Here is a 26,808-nt window from a genome sequence, read left to right as displayed (position 1 = left end):
ATGTCGGCCCCGCCCCATGTCCCATCGATATCCGCTCGATCGATGTTGCAGCACGGGAGGGTGTACGGATACAGTGCCGCTGTTGCACCACAGGAAGGCGCTATCGTACAATGGCACCGCGGGTACAGTGCGGCTGGTGATATTTACATTATATTTATGCATTTGGCAGATGCTTTTTTCCAAAGTGACTTACAGGGGAAAACCAAAAATTTAAAAAATAAATAAAAAATAAAATAAAACACAAGAATAGATTAAAGACGTAAAGCAGCTGTACAATTAAATATATAATAATGATATATGTTTTGTCTGTACTTTTAACCTGTGTTTTTAAATTTATTTTATTTGTTGCTTCCTTGTTTGTTTGTTTTAAAATGGACTGCCGAGTCTGGAAATAATGATGATGATGATGATAATATATTATTAATATGTTAACCCTTTCATACATACTGGTCACTACAGTGGACAGCTATTCTACAGCTGTTCTCTTGTATATTCCTGGGTTTTGTTGTTTTAGTTCCATATCAGCCAACACAGCACCATCCCATACACTGCAATTCATACCATTACTGTAACTTTCCTGTTCTTGGTAAACCTGATCTGCACTAACATGTTTGAGTGTAAATCAATTGCTTATTGTTTTTAGACTGTAATTAACAGTTTTCTTAAACAAAAAGTTTGTTTTTGTTTTTTTTGCATATTATCTCCATGAACTGAGTGATAACTAGTATTAGAGTATGATAAAAGATGAGAAAACATCAGATCTGCTGCATTAAAAATGTTTTTATTCCATAGTTTTCACACAGTATATCATTTTCTGATATTACAATTTAAATATGTTTCTTTGCTTCAAAAATTAAACACATGGTGTCCAAATGAGTGGACTTTTTTTGTAACTCCACAAAAAATTGGTCCATATAAAAGATATTAAATCACATTCTTTTTTTCATGCCTAAAGAGGAATAAAAACACTCTGGAAAAAAATCTTGAGTAAGGTTCTCAAAATTCATGCATGAAAGGGTTAAATATTTTGATGGATTATAACATGTAAATAGTTAAAGATATCAGTATATGTCCTATTGATCACTGATAGGAAGTCGTATACTGACTTTGACTGAATCAGTTGAGTTCTCCTCCAGTGAAAGTCCCGCCCATTTTTATTGGCAGATGGATCTCCTGCATCAGGACCACAGGACTCTAATATAGAGACAGAACCGGACAATATTGCAAATTAAACTTGATATTGATTCTTGATAGAACATGACGCTAAGTTACAGGGACATTGGTTCTATTTCAGTTTTTTTTTTTTTTTTTTTTTTCAATAATTGCACTGGTTCCTAATTTCAGTGCACACACAATGACAACAAAGACAATTCTGATTTTCTTCTTCTGATAATGACAGAAATGATCATGAATTTAAGATGCAAACATTAACAAGTGCAGCTGAAATGTCCATTTGTTGCGAAAATGTGTCTAAAGACCCCTGAGTCGGTGCAGGTGTTTGACGTAAGTGTTGTTTGTCCGTCTGCAGGGTCTCATCTGTGTCCTCGGAGTTTAGATTGCGCCCGAGCAGGACGTCACTTCTGCCAACAGGGAAGCTCGCACTGCGGCCCCTGTCTCCGCCCACTGGTGGAAAACTCCCACGGACGCTGCGTGATCAAGAGGAGACACCTTTCCCACTCCACTCAGTCCGCTAAAGGTGGGTCACCAAGTCCGAAACACACCTAGGAGGAAATGTCTTTTTTTTTTATTCAAATTTTTATTCAGAACAGTCTCATAAGACATTGTACAGGACACCAATAGTAAAAAGTACACTGTTTTGGGTTTTTTTTTTTTTTGTTTTTTTTTTTTGGAAAGAAAAAAAGAATATCAATAATGCTCACTGCAAGGAAGAAAAGGAACGTGCAAAATAAATAAATAAATGAAAAGAATAAATAAAGTAAATAAGTAAAAAAATGGATAATAATGATATTAACAAGTTTGTGCACATAGCCAATCACACTTTTAGGACATAAGACAAAGAAAATTATGCATAAATAGATATATATATGTCTACGCACAAAGTATTATTTATAGTCATAGTTCAAAGAGATAGAAAGAAAGAAAAAAGTAAATGAGTAAAAAAAGGATAATAATAATAATAATAATAATAATAATAATGATATTAACAAGTTTGTACACATAGCCAATTACACATTTAGGACATAAGACAAGCAAAATTCTGCAAATATATATATATATATATATATATATATATATATATATATATATATATATATATATATATATACATATATATATGTATGCACACACACAGTATTATTTATATTTATAGTCAAATAAGTACAAAAAAATGGATATTAATAATGATATTAACAAGTTTGTACACATAGTGAATCACACTTTTAGGACATAAGACAAACCAAATTATGCATAAATAGATATGTATACGTATATGGGTTTTTTTGTTGGGTTTTTTTTGTGGATCAAACCAAAAACTAATAGAGTTATAGCCGATTAATAATGACAATTCCAAACTTTTCTCTGTTCTAATGTGAAAAATGTAAAATTACACGATGTAAATGTTTACATATACAAACTATCGTTTCACAAAAAATATGAAGAATGTAAACATTCATGAACAACCTGGCATTTCTTAAGAAAAATAAGTGGAATTTTAACAATATTATGATTGTTACTAAATATTTTGCACCTTTGTAAATCCACTGTGATCATGTCGAAATTGTTGATCCATAATTTTGTTAATATAGGACTAAAACAAAGGCAAAATTTGGAGGTTATTATTTATAGGTACTTATGTTATTTAAGTTTATATTATTTTATCGCTCCAACCTGCTTGAAATCTTTTTTTTTTTTGAAGATGCAATGTCTTAAAGGCACAGGTTTGTAACTGTAATCTTCACACCTCTGAGCCTCTGTGCTTGGCCTGGATTTTTCCTTTTTTTTCTTTTTTTCAGTGCTTTTAGTACATTTATGGACATTGAGGTTGTACCTGCAGCCAATAACAGCATCACACAGTGTTTATTTATTTATTTAACCTTTATTTAACCAGGTTAATTGATAACTGATTCGCATTTACAATAACAACCTGGCCAAGAGACAATATAACTGCATACAGGTGGATATTATGTAGAGCTGAAGCCCCGCCCCTTCTTGTTACCTCCAGTGGCATGCATTACAGTCAATGATGAAAGACAAGTCCATTTTTGATCCCATTTGATTCCATTATTTACACATAGGTTTTTCAGTTTAACCCCTAAAGACCCAAACATCCACCATCGAACAAAATCATCTACTGATCTAAACTGTTTAACTCCTGTTGATCCACTAATCCTATCAATACATGGAAATAATTGCTGTAAAATACAGTTTTATCTCAATTATTCATAGGATAAAATGTACAAAAACTTGTAAAATGACAATAAAAGGAGCAAAATACTTGAAAAATACAGAAAAAATTAACCAAAAAACTTAAAATATGGTATAAAAGAGAACAAATCCTTCTAAAGTGAGGAGAAAATGAGTAGAGTTCATCGTTTTCTAACATCTTGAACCCTGTATTTATTCTGTTAACCCTCAAAAACTAAAACCATCTACTGATCTAAACTGTTTAATACCTGCTGATCCACTAATCCTGTCAATACATGGAAATAATTGGTGTAAAATACACTTCTTCATCTTTTCATGCTCATCAGATATGACTCATTTGGATGTTCAGAGGCTCGGTAGTTACCGTGGAAACACCGTCATCTTCTACAACATTGATTCACCAGTAAAACCCATGGACATCCACAGTAAAAGCACATGTGTCCAGTTGTGAGGCGTGTGTGTGTGTGTGTGTGCGTGTGTGTGTGTGTGTGTGTGTGTGTGTGTGTGTGTGTGTGTGTGTGTGTGTGTGTGTGTGTGTGTGTGTGTGTGTGTGTGTGTGTGTGTGTGTGTGTTCAGAGCAGACTCCTTCAGCTTCCATTTCCCTCAGTGCAGATCAGATCAGATCCAGACTGGACTCAGCTGTCAATCACAGTCCAAACTAGTGCAGAATGGACTCAGTCTGAATCTGAAGGACTCATGGATCTAACGGGAGTCACTGATGGGTCTGGACAGGGTGGACTTCATCACACTGCTCCTCCTTCTCCTCCTTCGTCACCCTTCTCCTCCTCCTTCCCCTCCTCGTCTTCTTATCGCATCTTCTTCCTTCTCCCCCTCCCCTTTCATCACCCTCCTCCTCCTTCTCCTCCTCCTCCATCTCCTCCTCATTCTTCTTCTCCTCCTTCATCACCCTCCTCCTCCTCCTCCATCTCCTCCTCATTCTTCTTCTCCTCCTTCATCTTCCTTCTCCTCCTTGTCTTCCTCCTTCCTTGTCGTCTTCCTCCTCCTCCTCCTTCACCATCTCCTCCTCCTCTTCCTCCTCCTCCTTGTCTTCCTCCTTCCTTGTCGTCTTCCTCCTCCTTCACCATCTCCTCCTCCTCTTCCTCCTCCTCCTCCTTCACCATCTCCTCCTCCTCCTCTTCCTCCTCTTCCTCCTCCTCCTCCTCCTCCTCTGTCTCCTGTCCCTCCTTCCTCCTCCTCTTCCTCTTCCTCCTCATTCTTCTCCTCCTCCTTCATCACCCTCCTCCTCCTCCTCCATTTCCTCCTCCTCTGTCTCCTCCTCTTTTTCCTCCTCCTTCATCTACCTTCTCCTCCTCGTCTTCCTCCTTCCTCATCCTCCTCCTTCATCACCCTTCTTGTCTTCCTCCTTCCTTGTCGTCTTCCTCCTCCTCCTCTTCCTCCTCCTCTGTCTCTTCCTCCTTCCTCCTCCATCGTCCTCCTCCTCCACCTCCTCTGTCTCCTGTTCCTCCTTCCTCCTCCTCTTCCTCTTCTTCTTCTCTTCCTCTTCCTCCTCCTTCTTCTCCTCCTTCACCCCCCTCTTCCTCCTCCTTTATCTCCTCCTCTTTCTCCCCCTCCTTCATCTTCCTTCTCCTCTTCGTCTTCCTCCTTCCTTGTCGTCTTCCTCCTCCTCCTCCTTCACCATCTCCTCCTCCTCTTCCTCCTCATTCTTCTCCTCCTCCTTCATCACCCTCCTCCTCCATTTCATCCTCCTCCGTCTCCTCCTCTTTTTCCTCCTCCTTCATCTACCTTCTCCTCCACGTCTTCCTCCTTCCTCATCTTCCTCCTCCTCCTTCATCACCCTTCTTGTCTTCCTCCTTCCTCGTCGTCTTCCTCCTCCTCCTCCTTTTCCGCCTCCTCTGTCTCCTGTTCCTCTTTCCTCCTCCTCTTCCTCCTCCTCTTCCTCCTCCTTCACCCCCCCCCCCCCCCCCCAATCACAGACTGAACTGTGTGTGAGTTCTCTTATATTCAAACACATCAGTGATGAATCCACTGAAGTGTGTGGATTCATCACCATGAACTCAAACACTGTCGTTTATTCTGACTCAGCCGGAAACACTCACTACTAGAGCTGTCACGACCAGGACGTTTGAACTACTCATTAATAGTAGAAGTCCACCAGTTTTGGTTTATTTTTAGCTCATCTGTTGTGAAGGTGCTGTGTCTGATGTCACGGATGTCATGAATTAGAAGGTACTAGAATCAAGCAGTAATAATAAAAAATAGTCATAAATGAATAATTATGTTATAATATGCAATAGATAGATAGATAGATAGATAGATAGATAGATAGATAGATAGATAGATAGATAGATAGATAGATAGATAGATAGATAGATAGATAATTAATTAATTAATTACAGGATAAAAGTTATAATAAAGTGATAGTAATCATAATAGTAGTCATAACAACAATATATAAGTAGTATACTATGTAAATAATAGTAATAATAAGCAATAAGAAAAAAAAATTACATCAATAAACAACATTGCACAACATAAACTACACAGTCCCACTGGTGGAGCAATAATATAATGTGATTTCTGTAGAAAACTTCCCCATTAGGTAAATCATCTTGGTTTTCAGACAGTAAACAGGGTTAACCCTCCGGTATCTGGGTGCGCTTTTTAAGCATACTTTGCACTTCGTGTTTAAAAAACTTCATATTATTTTTCACAATTTAAATAAGGTTAGAATTCAAAAGTCGTTCATTTGTTCATTTGTAAACAAAAGAAAATTACAAGACTAGCATCTGTCTCCCAAGTGTGCTAAAAACACACTATTTCTTCCATGATAACCACTGTTTTTGATCTGAAAGCCATTAAGGCCTAAATCCTGCTTTTACTGATATCTGGGCTTCATTTGAGAGGTGAGGGTCTAAATTAATTTATTAACATTGTTAATGTTGCTTTTCATCATTGACATATGCCAGGCAGCAAAAATCAAATGATATGTAATCCAATTTTTAAGTAGTATTTTGAAAAAAAAAAAAGACATTTTGTGTTTTTTGCATCAAAAAATGTAGTGACATCATGATGAAAAGAGATTGTTTAAAGAGTTTTTAAAAAATCTAAAATGAATGATTATTTGACATGTATTAGGGCTGACCTTGATTTACAAAAATAAAATCAAATTAGAGCAGAAAAATAAATCAATATATAATATTTAATAGTTTGATTTATAGGTGTGCATTTTTGGCACACTCGGTGACAGATGCTAGTATTTTTGAACATTTGACCTAGCACCAAAAATAATAATGCAAATTAACCGATGTTGGAGTTAATCATTGACATATGCCAGGATGAAAAAATCAAATAGTATGTGATCCACTTTTTATGTAGAATACTGAAAAAAATTAGTTTTTTGTGTTTTTTGCATCCAAAAAAATGGTTTGTTTACATTACAAACACAGCATTTAAAGGGTTAAAAAATGTGACCGTTATTGAATATTTGGTATTTTTATTCATGGCTCAAGTTGATGAAAAAAAGTGTAAAAGAATTAAAAATGGATGGGATACTGGAGGGTTAAATCTGTGATTGACAGCTGTACCTACCAGTCACTGATCAGATTCAGAGTAGACGTGGACATGACTCTGCTTCTCCACTACTGGCTTCACTTTTCTCAGATTTACATTCAAACCAGTCACTGAACTCCACCGTGACAACCCTGCAGTTCTTCATCCTCCTCCTCAACACAGAAATCCCTGACTCTCCTTTCCCTCCTTCTCTTCCTCTCTTTCCTCCTTGTTGCCATGGTGACAGTTTTCATTCATGCTTCTCGGGAAGGCCTGCTCCACTGTCAGGGTTGTGTTTGGTTTTTTCTTTTGTTTTTTTTTTTTCCCTCTGTCCGCCCACACTGTGATCAGGGGACAGTAGAGCAGTGGGCCACCCACCCACACTCAGCGATACACACCGAGTACTACTATAATAAATGAAAGTACACACATACCCATACAGTGTTTACACCAAACACACACACACACACACACTGCGTCACTCTGTCTGTGTGGCTTCACCCACTCGTCACTGATGTAAACTCCCTCTGCAGCATACAGGAGGTGGAGGCAGCACCAGGAAAAACACACTGGATGCAGTTGTTTTTGACACCACACAGAGGCGGTGTTATCATCAGCCCTCTGCACATTCCACACTTTTAATTCCAACAGTCAGCAGAGGGTTTATCTGTGGAAATTTCCACTGGAAAAACAACAATACAGTGATTTAACCCAGAAAACTGAATTAAAGAAAAAATTACAACAGACTGATAATAATAACACAACCATACAAGAAAAACTATATGTAAATATAAAGAAGAAGAATATATATAATTTATTATAATATATATTTTATATACCAAATATATCACAGGTGTCAAACATGCGGCCCGGGGGCCAAATCTGGCCCGCCAAAGGTTCCATTCTGGCCTGCAGGGTGAAAGTGCAAAAACAGTCCAGGTTGTCCAAATCCTTTTGGTTCAGGTTCCACATACAGACCAGTGTGATCTCAAATAAAAATAACAACAATAACCCATAAATAATTACAACTACAAATTTTCTTTGTGAAAAATTATGTGGAAAAAATGTAAGTGGAAAAAAATAACATTATACTGTGAATGTATGTACATTTGCAAAACTATTCTTTCACAATAAAATGCAAATAAATACGGAAATAAAAACAAAGATGAACAACCCCAGATGTGCAATTTGAACAATATTCTGCCTGTTACTAAATGTTTTGTGCATTTATGGATCCACTGTGATCTGTAGTTGTGTTAATATAAGATCTAATATTGTGGAAATTGTTCAAATTTTAGTTCCAAAATCCAGAATTTTAACAATATTCTGCCTGTTACCAAATGTTTATGTAAAACTGTGTGTAAATGTACATGTATAAATAATAAGTCGAGGCATAATATTGTTAAAATTGCACTAATTTTTCAAATGAAATTTCATTTTTTTCAGGTTATTCACATATTTTTTGTAAAATATAAATATTTTCATCATTTAATCGGGGGTTTTTTGTACTAAAAGAAAAAGAAAAACTTGGATTTGTCATTATTTATAGGTTATTAAGTCATTATTTTACTGGTCTGGCCCACTTGAGATCAAATTGGGCTAAATATGGCCCCTGAACCAAAATGAGTTTGACAGCCCTGAAATATACATTTTAAACACTTTATTAAACACAGTTAGAACAGCAACTTCTATAGTATGTACTAGACAATGTATTTTCAATATGATAGTTAAAGAAATATACATAAATAAGTGTGCAAAAATATTGTCTGTAAGTAGAATAGAATAGAATAGAATAGAATAGAATAGAATAGAACAAAATGACAATTTTCCAGTATGTACAGGTAAATATAAATAAGTATAAAAGTTACATAGTAATATAAAAAAGAGTACCATCATAGTAAAGGTAAAAAATAAAATAAGAAATACATTACATATATTTTACATCAGGTGCTACGTATGAATGTTTTTTATTTGATAGAAAACCAAAGCAGACAGGCTGAAAATCCCAAAAAAACAGTACAAGTATTGCATAAAGGTTTTCATACTTGGAAAGATTTCTAACAGTTAATTGTAAATAAGTGTAGTTTAAACACATTTAGTGAAAAATGATGTGTTTGTGAAGCACAAATAATGTGAACAGATGCATGTTTTCTGTGCGAACCACACGTTATAAAAGCGAACCTCCTCCTGCACTGAATTACAAGTAGATGTGTAAATATTCACCAGCGTCACGGTTCAGTTTATTGAATTTCATGCATTCAGTTTGTTTATTTATTCAAATTCCACTTAATAAGGAATACTGTTGGGAGCCACCTGCTCTGCTTCTGGTAAAATAATGTTGAAAAGCGCTGTTTGTAATAATGTACATAAAATGTTTATAGCTAAAAATAATAACACCTGCTTATATACACAACATATGGGAACCCTTTGATAGATAGTATGTGATAGATTTTTCAGGGGTAGTTTTGTTTCCTGGATTAGATCAACAAACAGCAATTTAACAAAGATCATAACATCCCATAATAATTTAATAGCTTTACAGGCCTCATAATCAAACTCACTCATGTAGAAGAAACGCTGTCATTTCAGTGTCAGACTGCTGCAGACACTGACTCACTACTCCCTCTGTTGGTCACATACATGTAATCTAATGATAAATTTAGGTCATTTTTGATGTTTTATGCTACAAATACTGCATTTAACACACTTTTTTTCAGGGGTGGTTTTGTTTCCTGGATTAGATTTGTGTGTGTGTGATCCATGTGTGGTATAAGATGAACACATTGTCTGGTCTGTAGATGTTGTGTCAGTGATGATGTGTGTGTTTTTGTGTTCCTCCAGGTAAGATAAGCCCTTACCCTGAACTGGACGAGGAGATCGACATCCTGTCGGCCATCATCAGTGAACAGAGGACTGAGACCAGACTGCCAGGTACGACTGTCACACACCTGTCACATACTGAGTGTACACTGAGGCTGTAAAGGTGGAATACAATATTTTCTACTTCCCCTCATGAAATGACTGTGACAGTGTGATATGTTGTTAATAGATATGTTAGTTTTATATTAGTTGTTTATTTTTACTTTTGTTTTTTAGTTGAGTTGTACAGGCTATAAGTCTATATTTATTTTATTACAGATCTGTTTAAAACGTATTGTTATAAATCTGCTCTATCTTGGTGATGCAGTGTTGTTTATATCATTTATTGTCTATCCCAGTTAGGGATGGGAATCGAGAACCGGTTCTTTTTTAGAACCGGATCCCAGTAGCTCGATTCCTTGGAATCGAGCTACTGGGATCCTGCCTGCCTGCCTGCCTGCTTAACGATTCTGCTTATCGATTCCACCTTTGTTGTGCATGACGTCACACGTATGCTACATTGTTTTGGTCAGAACGTAGTCAACATGGCGTTGAGGCAGAAATGGTCCAAACAGACGACACCAGGTCCACTGGAACACTGTCAAAGCTTCCATTTCTTCAAAAGGGTGGATTCCCTCCAATATGGTCAAGCATTTGTCCACAGCTTGTGATTCATTTGATTCACTACTTAGCTGCGCTTGTGAATGTAGCAGTAGACTGAACACCAGGCCATCATTCGGACCCAGTTCCGGTTCCGGTGCGGGCAACAAACGTCGTACCCCCTCAAATACAAGTTTCCAAAGGTAGGGGAAAGGAAATGAGGTGCACAACAACGGGAGACGGGCAGAGTCGAACCGGTTCCACGTAGTGGAAATGTGGCAATAGAGGAATTAGTAAAGCATCTTTAGTTTCACTGTCACTGCATGCCCACCCCCCCAAACCGGTAGCGGCGTCATATGTTGTTATTATTTGTGCATACTGTATTTGTTATATTTTCTGTGCAGAGATGGAAATATAAAAGACAAACACATTCTTTTGTACTCTTTTATTCCCTCACCCAATGAGAATCGATAAGGAATCAGATCGATAAGCAAAATCGATAATGGAATCGGAATCGTTAAATTCTTATCAATTCCCATCCCTAATCCACATACTGTACATACTGTGCATATTATAATATGACAGAATTACTTTTTAATTATTATTTATTATTAGTAGTACTTTGTTATTTATTATGTATTTCCACTAGTACTTTCTAATGAGCAATTGCCTGTTATTTGGGGGGGGGGGGGTTCACTGCTATTTTTATAGCTATTGTTATTACTATTTTCTTTGCTTTTGTTTTGTTTTATTTCTTATATGCATAAATTCAGTGTTGTGCTGCTTCTGGAACCCTAATTTCCTGAGGGCTCTGCCCAAGGGATTAATATAGTTCCATCTAATCTAATCTAATCTAAATCACATTAAAGGTGGAAACTACTAAACTAGGCCTACATGAAAATAAACTGACTTTCACTTTCTCAACCTGCAAAATTGTTCAAACTATCTTTTTAATTCCAAACATTATAAATTAATAGCAATATTTATATGCTTTATTTAACCCCCAGTAGTTGAGACCAAATATGTCCATTGCTGTAAAACAACTGTTGAATCCCTAATCGTATCAATGTGGAGTTTATCTGTTTTTTTGTTGTTGTTGTTTTTTTAATTAAGATTCTTCATAATTTATGCTAACATATATGTTTTGCTGTTGCTCATAAAGTCAGACTAAATTATTTTTATTTCTTCTGATGAAATGATTGTGACAATGTCATTTATTGAATATTGAACTCCATTCTTTACATTTACAGCTGTGTCCAGTGGAGAACACCCTTTTTATTAACACTAATAATTTGGTCTTTTTTACTAGCACAAAAATGGACCAATTAAATGCAGGACATTACTCATAATATTTCATAAAAGAGCTGAATATTTATCTTTTTTTAGACAAATATCAGGTTTATGTAGAGTTCAAAGACAGGGTTTTTTATGGTCTTTAAGTAGTGAAGACAACATGGAAATGCAGCTGATTGGGTAAATGTAAAGGACGATCTTTCACCCAATGTGGGGCTCGAACCCACGACCCTGAGATAAAGAGTCTCACGCTCTACCGACTGAGCTAACCAGGCTGGATTTTACAGAAAAATAGTTGAAATTTCCATCCTGATTAACACGTTTTCTGAACATTAACAACTTCTCTTTCTTACCAGCATGAATATCTACAAGAACTTTTCCCCAATGTTTAGAAAAAGACCAGAAACTTAAGGTATTTCGGAAACGTTACCACCTCCACCTCAAATAATCAAACTTAGACGAAACGCTGCCATTTAAAGGATCAAACGGTTGCAGACAGTGACTCACTACTCCCTCTAGTGGTCACACATGTAATCAATAAATAATTTTAGGTATTTTTGATACTTTAAACTACAAATACAACATTTAACACCTTTAATACTCACATCCTCCCTCCTCGTCTTAGCTCCTCCCTCTCAGGATGTCCCCAAACCCAAATCGAAGGAACTCAGCGAGCCTGGCCCCGCCCACACGGCGTCCGCCACAGAGCAGCCAACGAGCACCAGCGCCGCCAGCGTCTTACCTGTCAGCTTGACTCCGCCTCCCATCGCCACAAACCACACCCCCGCTCTGCTCAGGGGCCCCGTCATCGTCCCGCACCCGTCCAACGACCACGTCTTCATCAGTAAGTTAAGGTTTAGCATCGACATAATTCTGAAACAATAGTTTTTATGATATATGATAATGGGGTTATATACAAATTTCAGATATTAAAAAAGTTATTAAAGCATTTGAAGACATTTGAACAAGTAAAGTTAAATTGTAAAAATCTTTCCATGCACATACCAGTGTTTCCTGTTGTTCTATAATCTGTCAATATTCTCAAATGTGTATAATTCGATAATTTTGTGGTACTTTTACAAACTCCGAATCCAGTAAAACACATATTTGAGCGCTTAAAGGCAAACACTGTCTTATTATAACCTGACAAAGTATTCAAGACATTAATTTAGACAATAGAGAGAGAAAATAATGAAGCAAACACAATGGGTCTAATGTGAGAATCACTCATATCGTCACATTTATTCTGTTTTTTTTTTCACATTATGAAGCTTCTTTCAAGTGTGAATGTATTTTATTTCAGACCTCTTGAACAAATTACATGTAATGAGTTTGCTGTGATTCTAGTGGAAGTGCTCTATTAATAATTATCTGTTAGCATTTAAGCGGGGCTGGATTCAGGAGGGAAAAGTAAATTTGCGATTATATCATTGCAATTTGAGACTAATAGCTTGGTGATCAAGGAAAATGCACAGACTTAAAAATGAGCAAAAGCACTAAGAAAACACTAACTCAAGGATAAGGTAACAGCTATAAAGAATTCCGCGTCATTAAATCCGAAATACCACCATAAAGCACAGACTCGGTTTAATTTATTTCATTTCTACATTAAATGTCCCTAAATCCATTGAACATTCACATTGCAGCCTTTTCCAATTATATGCACAGCTGGAATTGTGAATTGTGCACCCGCACTTGGAAGCAGTTTGGAGCTTTTAAGGACCTCAGTTCCAAAATGAAGCTAGTATCATAAAGGTGTAATACCACTGACTGCCACTAGATGCTGCTCTATAAAACTGTGGCTTCAGTAGACTGACTTTCAACTTTTCTCTTAAGATACTAGTCACTAATATTTTTCCAGGAGTCATTCTGCTCTCATTTGTTGTATTTGGACCCTCTAGTAAGTGTTCTGGTCCATCTTTAAATTAATTTTCTTTTATAAGATCTCAAGTCACGTAAAAGCTTTAATGTCTGCTGTTTCCGATTTTGACTGAAATATGTATTTGTGTGGTTAACCGGTTCCACTAACAAGACTGGAAAATTACTTTATTGCACAATACTTAATGAACTTTACTATTTTTATGGCATCAGCAAGCTAATGTTTAGCATTAGCTTACTTCTGATCCCTTGTGCTCATGTTGTCCCACCCCTTTTGTCTAAATGTGGTCACTTCTGGCTCCAAAAAGCAAACATGGCCATGACTTAATCACAAACTACTGCTTTTAAACAGCAGTTCAGAAACCAGTGGGTGACATTATGGTTTCTTCATCTAATATTCAGAATTCCTGACATTCTGCTTTACACAACTGGTTGCACATGATGCGTTCTTCATTTTCATGCAGAATTCTCCTGTCGGTGCACCTGACCATGGTGCTGATAAAGATCTGGAGTTGGTCCCGGAATGCTTTCAATGGCAGCTCACTGCTCCTAATGCTAATGCTAATGCTAAAGCTAGGTGCTGTGTGTGTTAGAACAGGAGAAATCCACAGACTGACTTTCCTTACTGGATGACAAAGCAAGTTAGCCTTTAACCTTTAACCTTTTAATAAGTATAATTGGTCATATTTAGTGGAGTTGGTCCCTGAGCACCTTCAATGGGAGCTCACAGCTTTTAATGTGTGCTATGTGCCAATGCTAATTGCTAATGCTAGGTACTTTGTGTTTATTGATATGGTAAATATCTGAGACTGAATTTCCCTACAGGGATAATAAAGTGAGTTAACCTTTAACCTTTTAATAAGTATAATTGGTCATATTTAGTGGAGTTTTTCCCTGAGCACCTTCAATGGGAGCTCACAGCTTTTAATGCGTTCTATGTGCTAATGCTAATTGCTAATGCTAGCTACTGTGTTTTTTTTATCTGGGTAATATCTAGAGACTGAATTTCCATACAGGGATAATTAAGTGAGTTAACCTTTAACCTTTTAATAAGCATAACTGGTCACATTTAGTGTAGTTGGCCCCTCAGTACCTTCAGTGGCAGCTCACAGCTTTTAATGCACGCTATGTGCTAATGCTAATTGCTAATGCTAGGTACTTTGTGTTTGCTGACATGGGTAATATCTAGAGACTGAGTTTCCCCACAGGTATAACAAAGCAAGTTAACCTTTAACCTTTTAATAAAGTATAATTGGTCATATTTAGTGGAGCTGGTCCCTGAGTACCTTCAATGGGAGTTCACAGCTTTTAATTTGTGCTATGTGCCAATGCTAATTGCTAATGCTAGGTACTGTGTGTTTATTGATCTGGGTAATATCTAGAGACTGAATTTCCCAACTGGATAACAAAGCAAGTTAGCCTTTAACCTTTAACCTTTTAATCAACCATAATTGGTCATATTTAGTGTAGTTGGTCCCTGAGCACCTTTAATGGGAGCTCACAGCTTTTAATGCACGCTATGTGCTAATGCTAATTGCTAATGCTAGGTACTGTGAGTTTTTTGAGACTGAATTTCCCTGCAGGGATAATAAAGCACGTTAGCCTTTTAATAAGCATAGTTGGTCATATTTAGTAATTCCTAATAATAATAATTGCTAATGCTAGATACTTAATTTACACAGTTTGCGGAAGTTATTAGTGTCTAGAATCTGTTGCAGCATCTCTTAAGAATCCTACTATACTGAACGTTCTGTGTCCGGCGTCCGGTACAGGGTCCGATCGATGTTGCAGCACGGGAGTGTGCTATCGTACAATGGCACGACGGGTATAATGCCGCTTGTCCACTATAATAGAAAAGTTTGGATACATAAACGTTCTTTCATGTGGCAAATGTGTGTTCAACCTAATACCACACACACAGTCCTGACATGTCGTAACTGAACACATGCATTAAATTTTTATCACCGTTGGACAAAGTCTCTTTATTAAATTTCCGACCCTGTTTTGGTTGTGATAACCTCACATAGACTCTTTCTATTTGTTCAGGAGGTTTGAATCACCTATTGTGAGAACCTAGAATCATCTCATCTGAAAACAAACAGAAGTCACAATCTCGTACCAGCACAAGGAGTGAGGTTTATAAAAAAAAAAAAAACCCAAAAAAACAAGTTCTGGGAATTCCAGCAGGAATTTGCCGCCTTTGAGGTGGACAAATCAGGAGTTGAACCAAAGAGAATCATTTAATCCTTTTACCCAACGCGGAAAAACCCACAGGAACAAAAAAGACCATCTATATACAACATTTAAAGACACTACAGTATGAATACGTTTACGTTTTTGAATGTAATGAACAGTCACACTTTGTAATCCACACCATGAATGCAGTAGGTGATGAATTTACCTGCATTTTGTTTTATATTATTACATACTGCGGTGGTTATAACAAAATGCACTGTTGCACTTTTGTATGATAAAAATCTATTGGTGCAGTTATTTAAAAAACCAACCAAAATGTGTGCGCTCAGTTATAAAAATTGTCAGACTTTCATGTAATTCTAGTTTAAGGCGTTGTACAGCGGTTGTGGTTGGGAAATTTTCTGTCAATTGACAGGATATTTGAGGTTTTATTTTCACATGTTTTAGTTTAAAGCATAAAGTGTGTAGACCCATTTACATAACCAGGGAGTTTGGAGTTTATTGCAAGGAAATGTACATTTTTTTTAATGAAACGTGGTTAATTTCACATCACTTTAGATCACAGGTGTCAAAACCAGCCCGCCGAAGGGTCCAATCTGGCCCCTGGGATGAATTTGTGAAATACAAAAATTACACTGAAGATATTAACAATCAAGGATGTTAAAATCATTTTAGGTCAGTTCAATCTAAAGTGGGTCAGAACCAGTAAAATACTATAATAATAAACTATACATAATGAAAACTACAAATTTGTCTCTTTGTTGTAGTGTAAAAAAAGTAAAATTACACAAAAATGTTTACATTTACAGACTAGCCTTTTGCAAAAAATGTGAATAACCTGAAATTTCTTCAAAGAAGTATGTGGAATTGTACCAATATTCTGCCTCTTACTAAATGTTTTGTGTATTTGTAGATCCACTGTGATCTGTAAGTTGTGATGCACATGTATAAATGATAAACTAAGGCGTAATATTGTTAAAATTGCACTTATTTTACTAAAGAATTTTCAGGTTGTTCATATTTGTTCATGTTATGTTCAAGTACGGTTCATAGGTGTAAACATTTTCATAAAGGAATTTTGCTTTTTTCACTCAAAAACATAGAGAAAACTTTGGAGTTGACATTATTTATAAGTTCTTTACCTATTATTTGTATCATTTTACTGGTCCGGCCCACTTTAGATCATATTAGACTGTATGTAGCCCCTGAAATGAAATGAGTTTGACACCCCTGCTTTAGATAATTATTTTACCATAATAACCTTCTCTGTGTACAAAAAATTGGAAAAGCCAGAACAGATAATAAATAAATAGAAAGCTTAAAAACAAAACCCCAACTTCTACATCTAAGAAAATGCTTTGAGACAATGTTGATACTTAATGCACTGATTCACTGCAAGAAAATGTACAATTTTTCACTTAAAAGTGTATGATTTCACATTACTTTAGATAATTACTTTACCATAATGACCTTCTCTGTGTACAAGAAATTGGAAAAGCTAGAACAGATAATAAATAAATACACAGCTTAAAAACAAAACTCCAACTTCTACATGTAAGAAAATACTTTGAGATCATTTTCATACTTCATGTATTGATTCACTGTAAGAAAATGTACAATTTTTCACTTAAAAGTGTATAATTTCACATTACATTAGATCATTATTTTTGCCTTAATGACCTTCTCTGTGTAGAAAACAGCTGGAAACTATAGAGCAGGGGTGTCAAACATGCAGCCCGGGGGCCAAATGCGGCCCCCCCAAAGGGTCCAGTTCGGCCCCAGGGATGTTTTTGCCAAGTGCAAAAATTCTACAGTCTTGAATTGAATTAAGCAAAAAAAGAAAACATTGGCTTGAATTAAGGAAAAAATCTTGAATTAAGCCAAAAAAAAAAAACAAACTTCAATTAAGTTAAAAAAAAAAAAATCTTCAATTAAGCCAAAAAAAAAAATCTTCAATTAAGCAAAAAAAAAAAATCTCAAATTTAGCTATATATCTTCAATTAAGCCAAAAAATCTCAAATTTAGCAAAAAATCTTGAATTAAGCCAAAAAAAATCTTCAATTAAGTAAAAAAAAATCTTGAATAAGCCAAAAAAAAAAAAATTCAATTAAGTAAAAAAATAAAATTCTTGAATTAAGCCAAAAAAAAACTCTTTAATTAAGTAAAAAAAATCTTCAATTAAGCCAAAAAAATCTCAAGTCTAGCAAAAAATCTTCAATTAAGCAAAAGAAATCTTCAATTAAGTAAAAAAAAATCTTGAATTAAGCAAAAAAAAAAATCTTCAATTAAGTTTTAAAAAATCTTCAATTAAGCAAAAAAAATCTTCAATTAAGTAAAAAAAAAATTTAATTAAGCCAAAATAATCTTCAATTAAGCAAAAAAAAATCTCAAATGTAGCAAAAAATCTTGAAATAAGCAAAAAAAAAACTTCAGTTAAGTAAAAAAAAATCTTGAATCAAGCCAAAAAAATTCTTCAATTAAGGTAAAAAAAAATCTTGAATTAAGCCAAAAAAAAAAGAATTCAATTAAATAAAAAATCTTGAATTAAGCCAAAAAAAATCTAGAATTAACAACTTATTTTTTTTCTTTGTTTTAGTGCAAAAAATAACATTAAATTATGAAAATATTTACATTTACAAACTATCCTGTAACAATAAAATGTGAATAATCTGAACAAATATGAACAACCTGAAATGTCTAAAGAAAATTAAGCACAATTTTAATAATTTTTCTGCCTGTTCCTCAGTGTTTAGTGTCTTTGTAGATCTGATCCAGAATGCACATGGACAAATGAGAAGTTGAGGAATAATATTGTTAAAACTGCACTAAATTTTTGTATGTTTTTTAATTTAAATTTCAGTTTTTTCAGGGTTTGTTTTTTTTTTTTTTTGGATAGTTTATAAAAGTAAGTATTTTCATAATTTATTGGGGGTTTTTTACACTAAAACAAAGACAAAAATTTGGAGTTGTCATTATTTATAGGTTATTCTGTTATTTTTCTGGTCGGGCCCAGTTCAGATCAAATTTAGCCAAATATGACCCCTGAACTAAAATGAGTTTGACACCCCTGCACTAGAGCTTAAAGCTTAAAAAAAACACTCCAACTTCCACACCTAAGAGATCATTAGATAATTTTGATACTTTATACATTAATTTTACAGTATTTTGGTTTTATCTGTGGCCAAATTGGCTTATAACAGAAGGGAAAATCCTGGAAATCCACCACTGATATGTCATGGATAATGTACAATGTAGTGATGCATGACTGATGCGGATAATTTGTTTTTAATTTCGTTGTAATTATTTCCAAAACGCCTTAAAATGAATGAATTTTCAAGTGCGATAACTGAGAGGGCCCTGTTTTACATTTTTTCCACTGGTCTTAAACTCCTCTTAAACTGACGTCATTTACACCAGTGGAATAAACAGATCCTACAAACAGGACTTGACTTCTAATTTGCTCCGGATCTGTTTTCTTGGTCCCGTCAAACCGAGAACTAGACCACAGAACATGTGGACGACTTCAGGAAAATGGTTCCTTTGTCTGAATCGATGTTGGTACAGATTGTTTGTAAATGTCAGGACTGGCCTCAGATTTACTCCATTAGTCGTGCCTGGCTTCCATGACCGCCTCCACAGTTATTTTCAGCGTCGCTTCTCCAGACCCGTACGTGCTTCGGACTCGTCTGAGCTCAGTCGCCATCATGTCTTCGGCGTCTAACGTCCCCAGACCCACCGACCGTCCCTTCGTGCTCACTCTCTGTATGTATTTCTTCTCAGTTCTCAGCAGCGTCTTCGTCGTGGGGGGGTCGGTGGCCCTGATCATCGCTGGAACCTGTTGGGTCAGGTAGGACGTCCAAAAAAAAAATTATAAAATATACTGTATGTGGATGGAATTGACCTTTTTACAGCAGATATTTGGACTCATTATGGTGAAAACATACAGATGTCTTAAAAAATGGTTGCATCTTTTGTAGGTGTCAGTGTAGTTTGTTGTTTTGATGCTGATTCATTAAAATTGTTAAATAATAATAATAATAATAAAATACAACAAACCACCATTAAACCATAAAGACCCAGTGCTAGTTTTGTGCCAGTTCCCGAATGAATTTTTCTCTATTTCTACCTTTCTTAACTGATTTATCACCAGTTTTTAATATACACAACAAACAAAAAGTTAAGGATATTTCTTTTTTTTTTTTTTTTTTGTCATTTTTGCCATTTGTAAATAAAACTATGTCTGGTCATTGAAAAAAATTGTTTCAATTCACACACAAAAAAGTAAAAAAAAAAAAAAAAAAAAAAAGTGCTGTGCAAGAATCCCAACTGAAAAAAATTGCCCCAAAATTTTTAAAATATCCTTAACTTTTTGTTTGCAGTGTATGTAGGTGTCAGTGTAGTTTGTTGTTTTGATGCTGATTCATTAGAATTATAAAAAATAAATAAATAAATAACAAAATACAACAAACCACCATTAAGCCATTAAGACCCAGTGCTACTTTTGATGAATTTTTCTCTTTTTCTACCTTTCTTAACTGATTTATCACCAATTTTTTAATATACACTACAAACAAAAAGTTAAGGATTTTTTTTTTTTTTTTTTTCATTTTTTTGGCATTTTTACTGTTTGTAAATAAAACTATGTGTGGTTAATGCAGTTCACACAAAAAAGTAAAAAGCGCTGTGCAAGAATCCCAACTGAAAAAAACTTGCCCAAAAATTAGAAATATCCTTAACTTTTTGTTTGCAGTGTATGTAGGTGTCAGTGTAGTTTGTTGTTTTGATGCTGATTCATTAGAATTGTTAAAAAAAAAAATACAGCAAACCACCATTAAACCATAAAGACCCAGTGCTACTTTTGTGGCAGTGCCCAAATGAATTTTTCTCTAGTTCTACCTTTCTTAACTGATTTATCACCATTTTTTTAATATACACTACAAACAAAAAGTTAAGGATATTTCTCTTTTTTTTGTCATTTTTGCCATTTGTAAATAAAACTATGTTTGATTAATACAATTCACACAAAAAAGTAAAAAGCGCTGTGCAAGAATCCCAACTGAAAAAAATTGGCCAAAAATTAGAAATATCCTTAACTTTTTGTTTGCAGTGTATGTAGGTGTCAGTGTAGTTTGTTGTTTTGATGCTGATTCATTGAAATTGTTAAAAAATAAAAATAAAAATACAACAAACCACCATTAAACCATAAAGACCCAGTGCTACTTTTGTGCCAGTTCCCAAATGAATTTTTCTCTAGTTCTACCTTTTTTAACTGATTTATCACCAATTTTTTTAATATATACAGTATATATATATATATATATATATATATATATATATATATATATATATATATATATATATATATATATATATATATAATATTATCCTCTGTATTTTGCATTTTTTGGTATAAATCATATATTTTCCTATATTTAATTCAGACAGCATGTTGATTTTCATGAAAGCTCTGAGTAAATTCAAAGTTAATTATATAAAAATGAAGAAAAAGGTACTTTTTCAGCAAAGTTATTGCTAACTGACTGTAAAAACAAGCGTCTCCATCCACTGTCATTGATCCAACTGTGAGCTCTGGAAACCGAAATAAAAACATTCCCATATTTTCTAGTATTGTTTCACTATCAACAGCAAAAGTATGTAAATTTATGTCAAGCATTTCATACATACACATTCAATAATTCAATAATGATTCAATAATATAATAAAAACAAACCAGTAAGACCATATTTCCTGAAACAGATAAAGATTAAGAAATGATAAGAAATAATCTCCTGCCAGATAAAAATACTCTTACTAGGAAATTAAAATTGCACGAGACGGCGATGGAAATTGGTTCCATCTGAATATTTATATGGATGAAAAATATTTGCTTCACGAGATAAACGCTTTAATTCCAGTGTGTCACACAACACTGACCTCATTTTACTCTCACGAGTCGATCACTGTGTTGTAAAGAAAAGACACACACCCCCCCCCCTCCTACTTTTTCTGTTTCTTTTGTAAATAAGTGACAGGTCGATGGATACCACTGTGAGTTCTGTCTTAAAAATGAATATGATATTTAGAAATATACTTAAAAATGACTACAAAGTGGAAATAACCTTCTTCATAGTTGAGTTATTTTCATGTTTGGATTCATGTGTACTCATTTATTTTAATTAATTAATAATGGTCAAATTTAGCTGCCATGTTTTCTCAAATAGTGACCAGGCTTTTATTTTTCTCAGCTTGACGTTTTGCTATCTGTTCTATGTATGCAGCACGTCTTTTCTGGTTTCAAAATAAGAGCCCTCTAGTGTTTTATTGAACTGAAAACATTCTTTGCAGGACAGAGTTTTTATTTTGTAAAATGTCTTCACTGAAAAAGAAAGACACACACCTGCAGTGACCGAGATCCGACAGTAAGACTTCAGATGTACAAGTGTTGAAAACAGACAGATTATATTATTGAATGTATTAGATTAAACATGAAAATAACAATTGTTTAACTGGCAACACATTATATGGACAGACACTGGAGTTTTAGACATTTTTTTTTTTAATATTTTTACTTTTTTTTTTTTTTTATATGAGGAAATTGTATTTACTTGTGTCACCTTCAACACTAGCTAATATTAGAGACAAGTTTTGTAATTAACCACTTTCTATATGAGGAAATACTGTAAAAATATGACAAATTGCCCCTTTAAATAGATGTTTTTACATGCTGCGTATGAAAGGAAAGCTGCACTTGTTTTTGTTCTGATGTTTGTTTAAGACTTGGATAAATATTATAAAAATACAGCAAAATGCTCTTTTCCACAGAAGCATTTGAAATACATTTGATTTCATTGTGGCATTTATATCCCTTGAATTAAATTAATCTCTATTCTGGTAAATGTCATTAGAACTGAAGTGAAAATAACTGTTTTTACAGGTTGCAGAAAAGTGTTCGTCTAACCCAGAAGGTGGACTACCCCGCATATGGACTGATGAGAGCCCAGACCTTTGATAATGTGGTGAGTGGAAACTAAGATAATGGAGGAAATATTACAAAAATTACACCAAAGTTGTTAAAATCCTTTTAGTTCTGGTTCCACATACACACCAATGTGATCTCAAGTGGGTCAGACCAGTAAAATAATAACATAATAACCTATAAATGATGACAAATCCAAATTTTTGGTAAATTTGAGATTTTTTTTTTTTTTTTTTGCTTAATTGAAGTTTTTTTTTTTTACTTAATTGAAGATTTTTTTTTGGCTTAATGGAATTTTTTTTTTTTTTTTTACTTAATTTAACTTTTTTTTTTTTTTTTGCTTAATTCAAGATTTGTTTTAACTTAATTGAAGATATTTTTGGCTTAATTCAAGATTTTTTTTAACTTAATTCAAGATTTCTTTTGGCTTAATTCAAGATTTTTTTTTACTTAATTGAAGATTTTGTTTTGGCTTAATTCAAGATTTTTTTTTTTACTTAATTGTAGATTTTTTTTTGGCTTGTTCAAGATTTTTTTACTCAATTGAACTTCTTTTTTGTTTTTTTGCTTCATTCAAGATTTTTTGCTAAATTTGAGATTTTTGGGGGGGCTTAATTGAAGATTTTTTTACTTCATTGAAGATTTTTTTGGCTTTTTTTTTTTTTTTTCTTGGCTCAAGATTTTTTTCTTGGCTCAAGATTTTCTTCTTAAGATAATGGAGGAAACATTACAAAAATTATATCAAAGTTATCAAAATCCTTTTAGCTCAGGTTCCACATACATACCAGTGTGATCTCAAGTGGGTCAGACCAGTAAAATAATAGCATAATAACCTATAAATGATGACAAATCCAAATGTTTCTCTCTGTTTTTGTGTGGAAAAAGTAATAAAACAATTAAAATATTTACATTTACAAACTATAATTTCACAAAAAATATGAATAATAAAAACAACCATGAACAACTGGAAATTTCTTAAGAAAAATAAGTGGAATATTGTGCCTGTTACTAAACGTTTTGTGTATTTGTAGATCTATAATCCATAGATCTGTAAGTCGTGTAAATGATAAGCTGAGACATAATATTGTTAAAATTGTACTTATTTTATAAAGATGTTTATGGTTGTTCATGTTACTCATATTTTTTAAAGGACAGTTTGTAGATGTAAACGTTTTCATCATGTAATTTCACTTTTTCACTCCTAAACATAGAGAAAATCTATCTATCTATCTATCTATCTATCTATCTATCTATCTATCTATCTATCTATCTATCTATCTATCTATCTATATTATTTTGTTCTTTTTCATTTTGTTGCTGATTTGTTTATATTTTGTTCATTTTATTTGTTGCCTATTTTCTTAAATTTTATTCATGTTTCACTAATTTTGTTGCTTATTTTGCGCTGATGCTTATGTTCGTCTGTTGTATCAGTGTGTTATCACGTACTTTTTTTATTTTATTTTTTTTTATCATTTTTAGAATGATCTGTTTATCAAGCTGATTATTTTGTCTATTTCTACTAACATTATTTATAATTTTGTTCTTATTGTTCATTTTGTTGCTTTTTTTGTTTATTTTGTTGCTTATTTGTTTATTTTTTGTTTATTTTGTTGCTTATTGTTTATTTTATCTATCTATCTTTCTGTCTGTCTGTCTGTCTATCTATCTTCATTATTTTGTTCTTTTTCATTTTGTTGCTTATTTTTTTTTTTTTTTGTTGCTGATTTTTTTTTATTTTGTTGCTGATTTGTTTGTTTTTTGTTCATTTTGTTGCTGATTTCTGTTCATTTTCTTGTTTATTTTTTGTTCATTTTGTTTATTGCCTATTTTCTTAAATTTTATTCATTTTTCACTAATTTTGTTGCTTATTTTGTACTGATGCTTATGTTTGTCTGTTGTACCAGTGTGTTATCATGTACTTTTTTTTTTAATTACCATTTTTAAAATGATCTATTTATCAAGCTGAAAGATTTTCCATGATTTTCTCCTTATTGTTCATTTTGTTGCTTATTTTTTGTTTATTTTGTTGCTTATTTGTTTATTTTTTTTATTTATTTTGTTGCTTGTTGTTTATTTTGTTATCTATCTATTCATCTCATCATTATTCTGATAGTATTTTACTGGTTTGACCCATTTGAGATCATACTGGACTAAATGTGGAACCTGAACTAAAGAGAATTTCACACCCCTGATATAGAGCGTACATTAATAAAGTATGACTCTACATCATTAAGTTGAGCTGTTTTCACTCATAAAACCCTTTGTTTTTTTCACATATTTGTTGGATATCATGTGTATTGTTCCCAGTGTCGGTACATGTCTTTACAACTGTGTCATATGATTCCGTATGATGTCAAACGCTTCCATTCTTGAACACGTGCAGTCCGGACACATGCTGTGCAGTCAGTGTCATCAGCAGACGTGACTGAGTGCAAACTAAAGCCTTTGTCATGTCCACTCTTACCCCTCACTGTGTTCCAGCCCGGGGATAAGAAGCTGGCCCACAGTGCCCAGATGTACCACTATCAGCACCAGAAGCAGCAGATGCTGTCCCTGGAGAAGTGAGTCACCCCCCCACCCCCCCATCTGCCCGTCAATCTACGCAGTCGCCTGGAATATCTTACCCATAAACACCCAGTGCTACTTTTTTTTTAAACCTTTCTTAAGTCATTTATTTCCATTTTTTATAATATTACTTTCTGTATTTTTCATTTTTTCAGTGAAAATCATGTATTTTCCGATATTTAATTCACTGATGATGTAGATGTTCATAAAAGCGCAGATTAAAGTTCAGGGTTATTATATCAGAAACGGCGAAAACTGAAGAAAAAGTGACTTTTTTTAACAAAACATAACAAAAAGTGATCATAAACCCAGTGTGTCCATCCACTGTCACTGATCCAACTCCATGGGTTTTACTGGTGAATCAATGTTGTAGAAGATGACAGTGTTTCCATGGTAACTACAGAGCCTCTGAATGTCCATATGGGTCATATCTGATGACCATGAAAAGATGAAAAACTGTATTTTACACCAATTATTTCCATGTATTGATAGGATTAGTGGATCAGCAGGTATTAAACAGTTTAGATCAGTAGATGGTTTTGTCACCAGCGGCTGTTCGGGTGTTTCAGGGTTCATGCCTCTGTGTTTGTGTTTGACCTTTGACCTGCAGACACAGGGAAGGACCCAAAGTCCCCGACTCTGGAGCGTCGACCGATGAGGAGAACGAGGACGGAGATTTCACAGTGTATGAGTGTCCTGGACTGGCACCTGTGAGTAACCTCTGTTCTATTCTATTCTATTCTATTCTATTCTATTCTATTCTATTCTGTTCTATTCCATTCTGTTCTATTCTATTCTATTCTATTCTATTCTATTGTGTTCTATTCTATTCTGTCCTTTTTTATCCTGTTCTGTTCTATTCTATAATATTCTATTCTATTTTGTTCTGTTCTATTCTGTTCTGTTGTGTTCTATTCTATTCTATTCTATTATGTTCTATGCTATTCTGTTGTGTTCTATTCTATTCTATTCTATTCTGTTCTATGCTATTCTGTTGTGTTCAATTCTATTCTATTCTATTCTATTCTGTTCTATGCTATTCTGTTGTGTTCTATTCTGTTCTATTCTGTTCTATTCTATTTTGTTCTGTTCTATTCTATTCTGTCCTTTTTTATCCTGTTCTGTTCTATTCTATTCTGTTCTGTTCTATAATATTCTATTCTATTTTGTTCTGTTCTATTCTATTCTATTCTGTTCTGTTCTGTTCTATTCTATTCTGTTCTATTCTGTTGGTTGGTGTTACTTAAATTCATTCTTTCACTTTGAACTCTGAACTACATTACCCAGACTCCTTTGTGCTTGCTCATCTTCAGACAGGGGAGATGGAGGTGAAGAACCCACTGTTCGACGACTCCACCCTCTACTTCCAGAGGTTCCACAAGTAAAACCCGGACATTCACCGACTGACCCTGAACGCATCACCTGTGTGAGCGGCAGAGTCGACTGTACGGTGAACACGTGGGTCCAAACCCTTTACCTTCGCTCACCACGGAGAGTTTAAGGCTCACGGAGGAGCGAGGAGGAGGAGCGAGGAGGACGAG

The 26,808-nt window shown here is 34.3% G+C and overlaps 1 protein-coding gene and 1 non-coding gene across 2 annotated transcripts; one reads left to right on the top strand and one right to left on the bottom strand.

Annotated features, from left to right (window-relative positions):
• Positions 1-26,808, top strand: LOC115425580 (neural proliferation differentiation and control protein 1-like). Its single transcript, XM_030143209.1, has 9 exons — positions 1-136; positions 1,529-1,696; positions 9,739-9,828; positions 12,275-12,493; positions 19,504-19,570; positions 22,658-22,739; positions 25,184-25,263; positions 25,878-25,977; positions 26,581-26,808. Exons 1-9 carry the CDS (start codon positions 1-3, stop codon positions 26,650-26,652), a joined length of 1,014 nt encoding a protein of 337 aa, XP_029999069.1. The 3' UTR covers positions 26,653-26,808.
• trnak-cuu (transfer RNA lysine (anticodon CUU)) lies at positions 11,852-11,924 on the bottom strand. Its single transcript has one exon. It is a non-coding gene; the product is annotated as a tRNA-Lys (tRNA).

This window comes from Sphaeramia orbicularis, chromosome 9 (assembly GCF_902148855.1).
Source record: "Sphaeramia orbicularis chromosome 9, fSphaOr1.1, whole genome shotgun sequence".
Lineage (NCBI taxonomy): Eukaryota > Metazoa > Chordata > Actinopteri > Kurtiformes > Apogonidae > Sphaeramia > Sphaeramia orbicularis.
This window is presented reverse-complemented; position numbering and strand designations above follow the sequence as displayed.

Coding starts and splice junctions, on each gene's coding strand:
- LOC115425580 (XM_030143209.1), top strand. CDS start 1: ATGTCGGCCCCGCCCCATGTCCCATCGATATCCGCTCGATCGATGTTG. Junction 12,494..19,503: donor CAACGACCACGTCTTCATCA/GTAAGTTAAGGT, acceptor ATTTCTTCTCAG/TTCTCAGCAGCGTCTTCGTC. Junction 25,978..26,580: donor AGTGTCCTGGACTGGCACCT/GTGAGTAACCTC, acceptor GCTCATCTTCAG/ACAGGGGAGATGGAGGTGAA.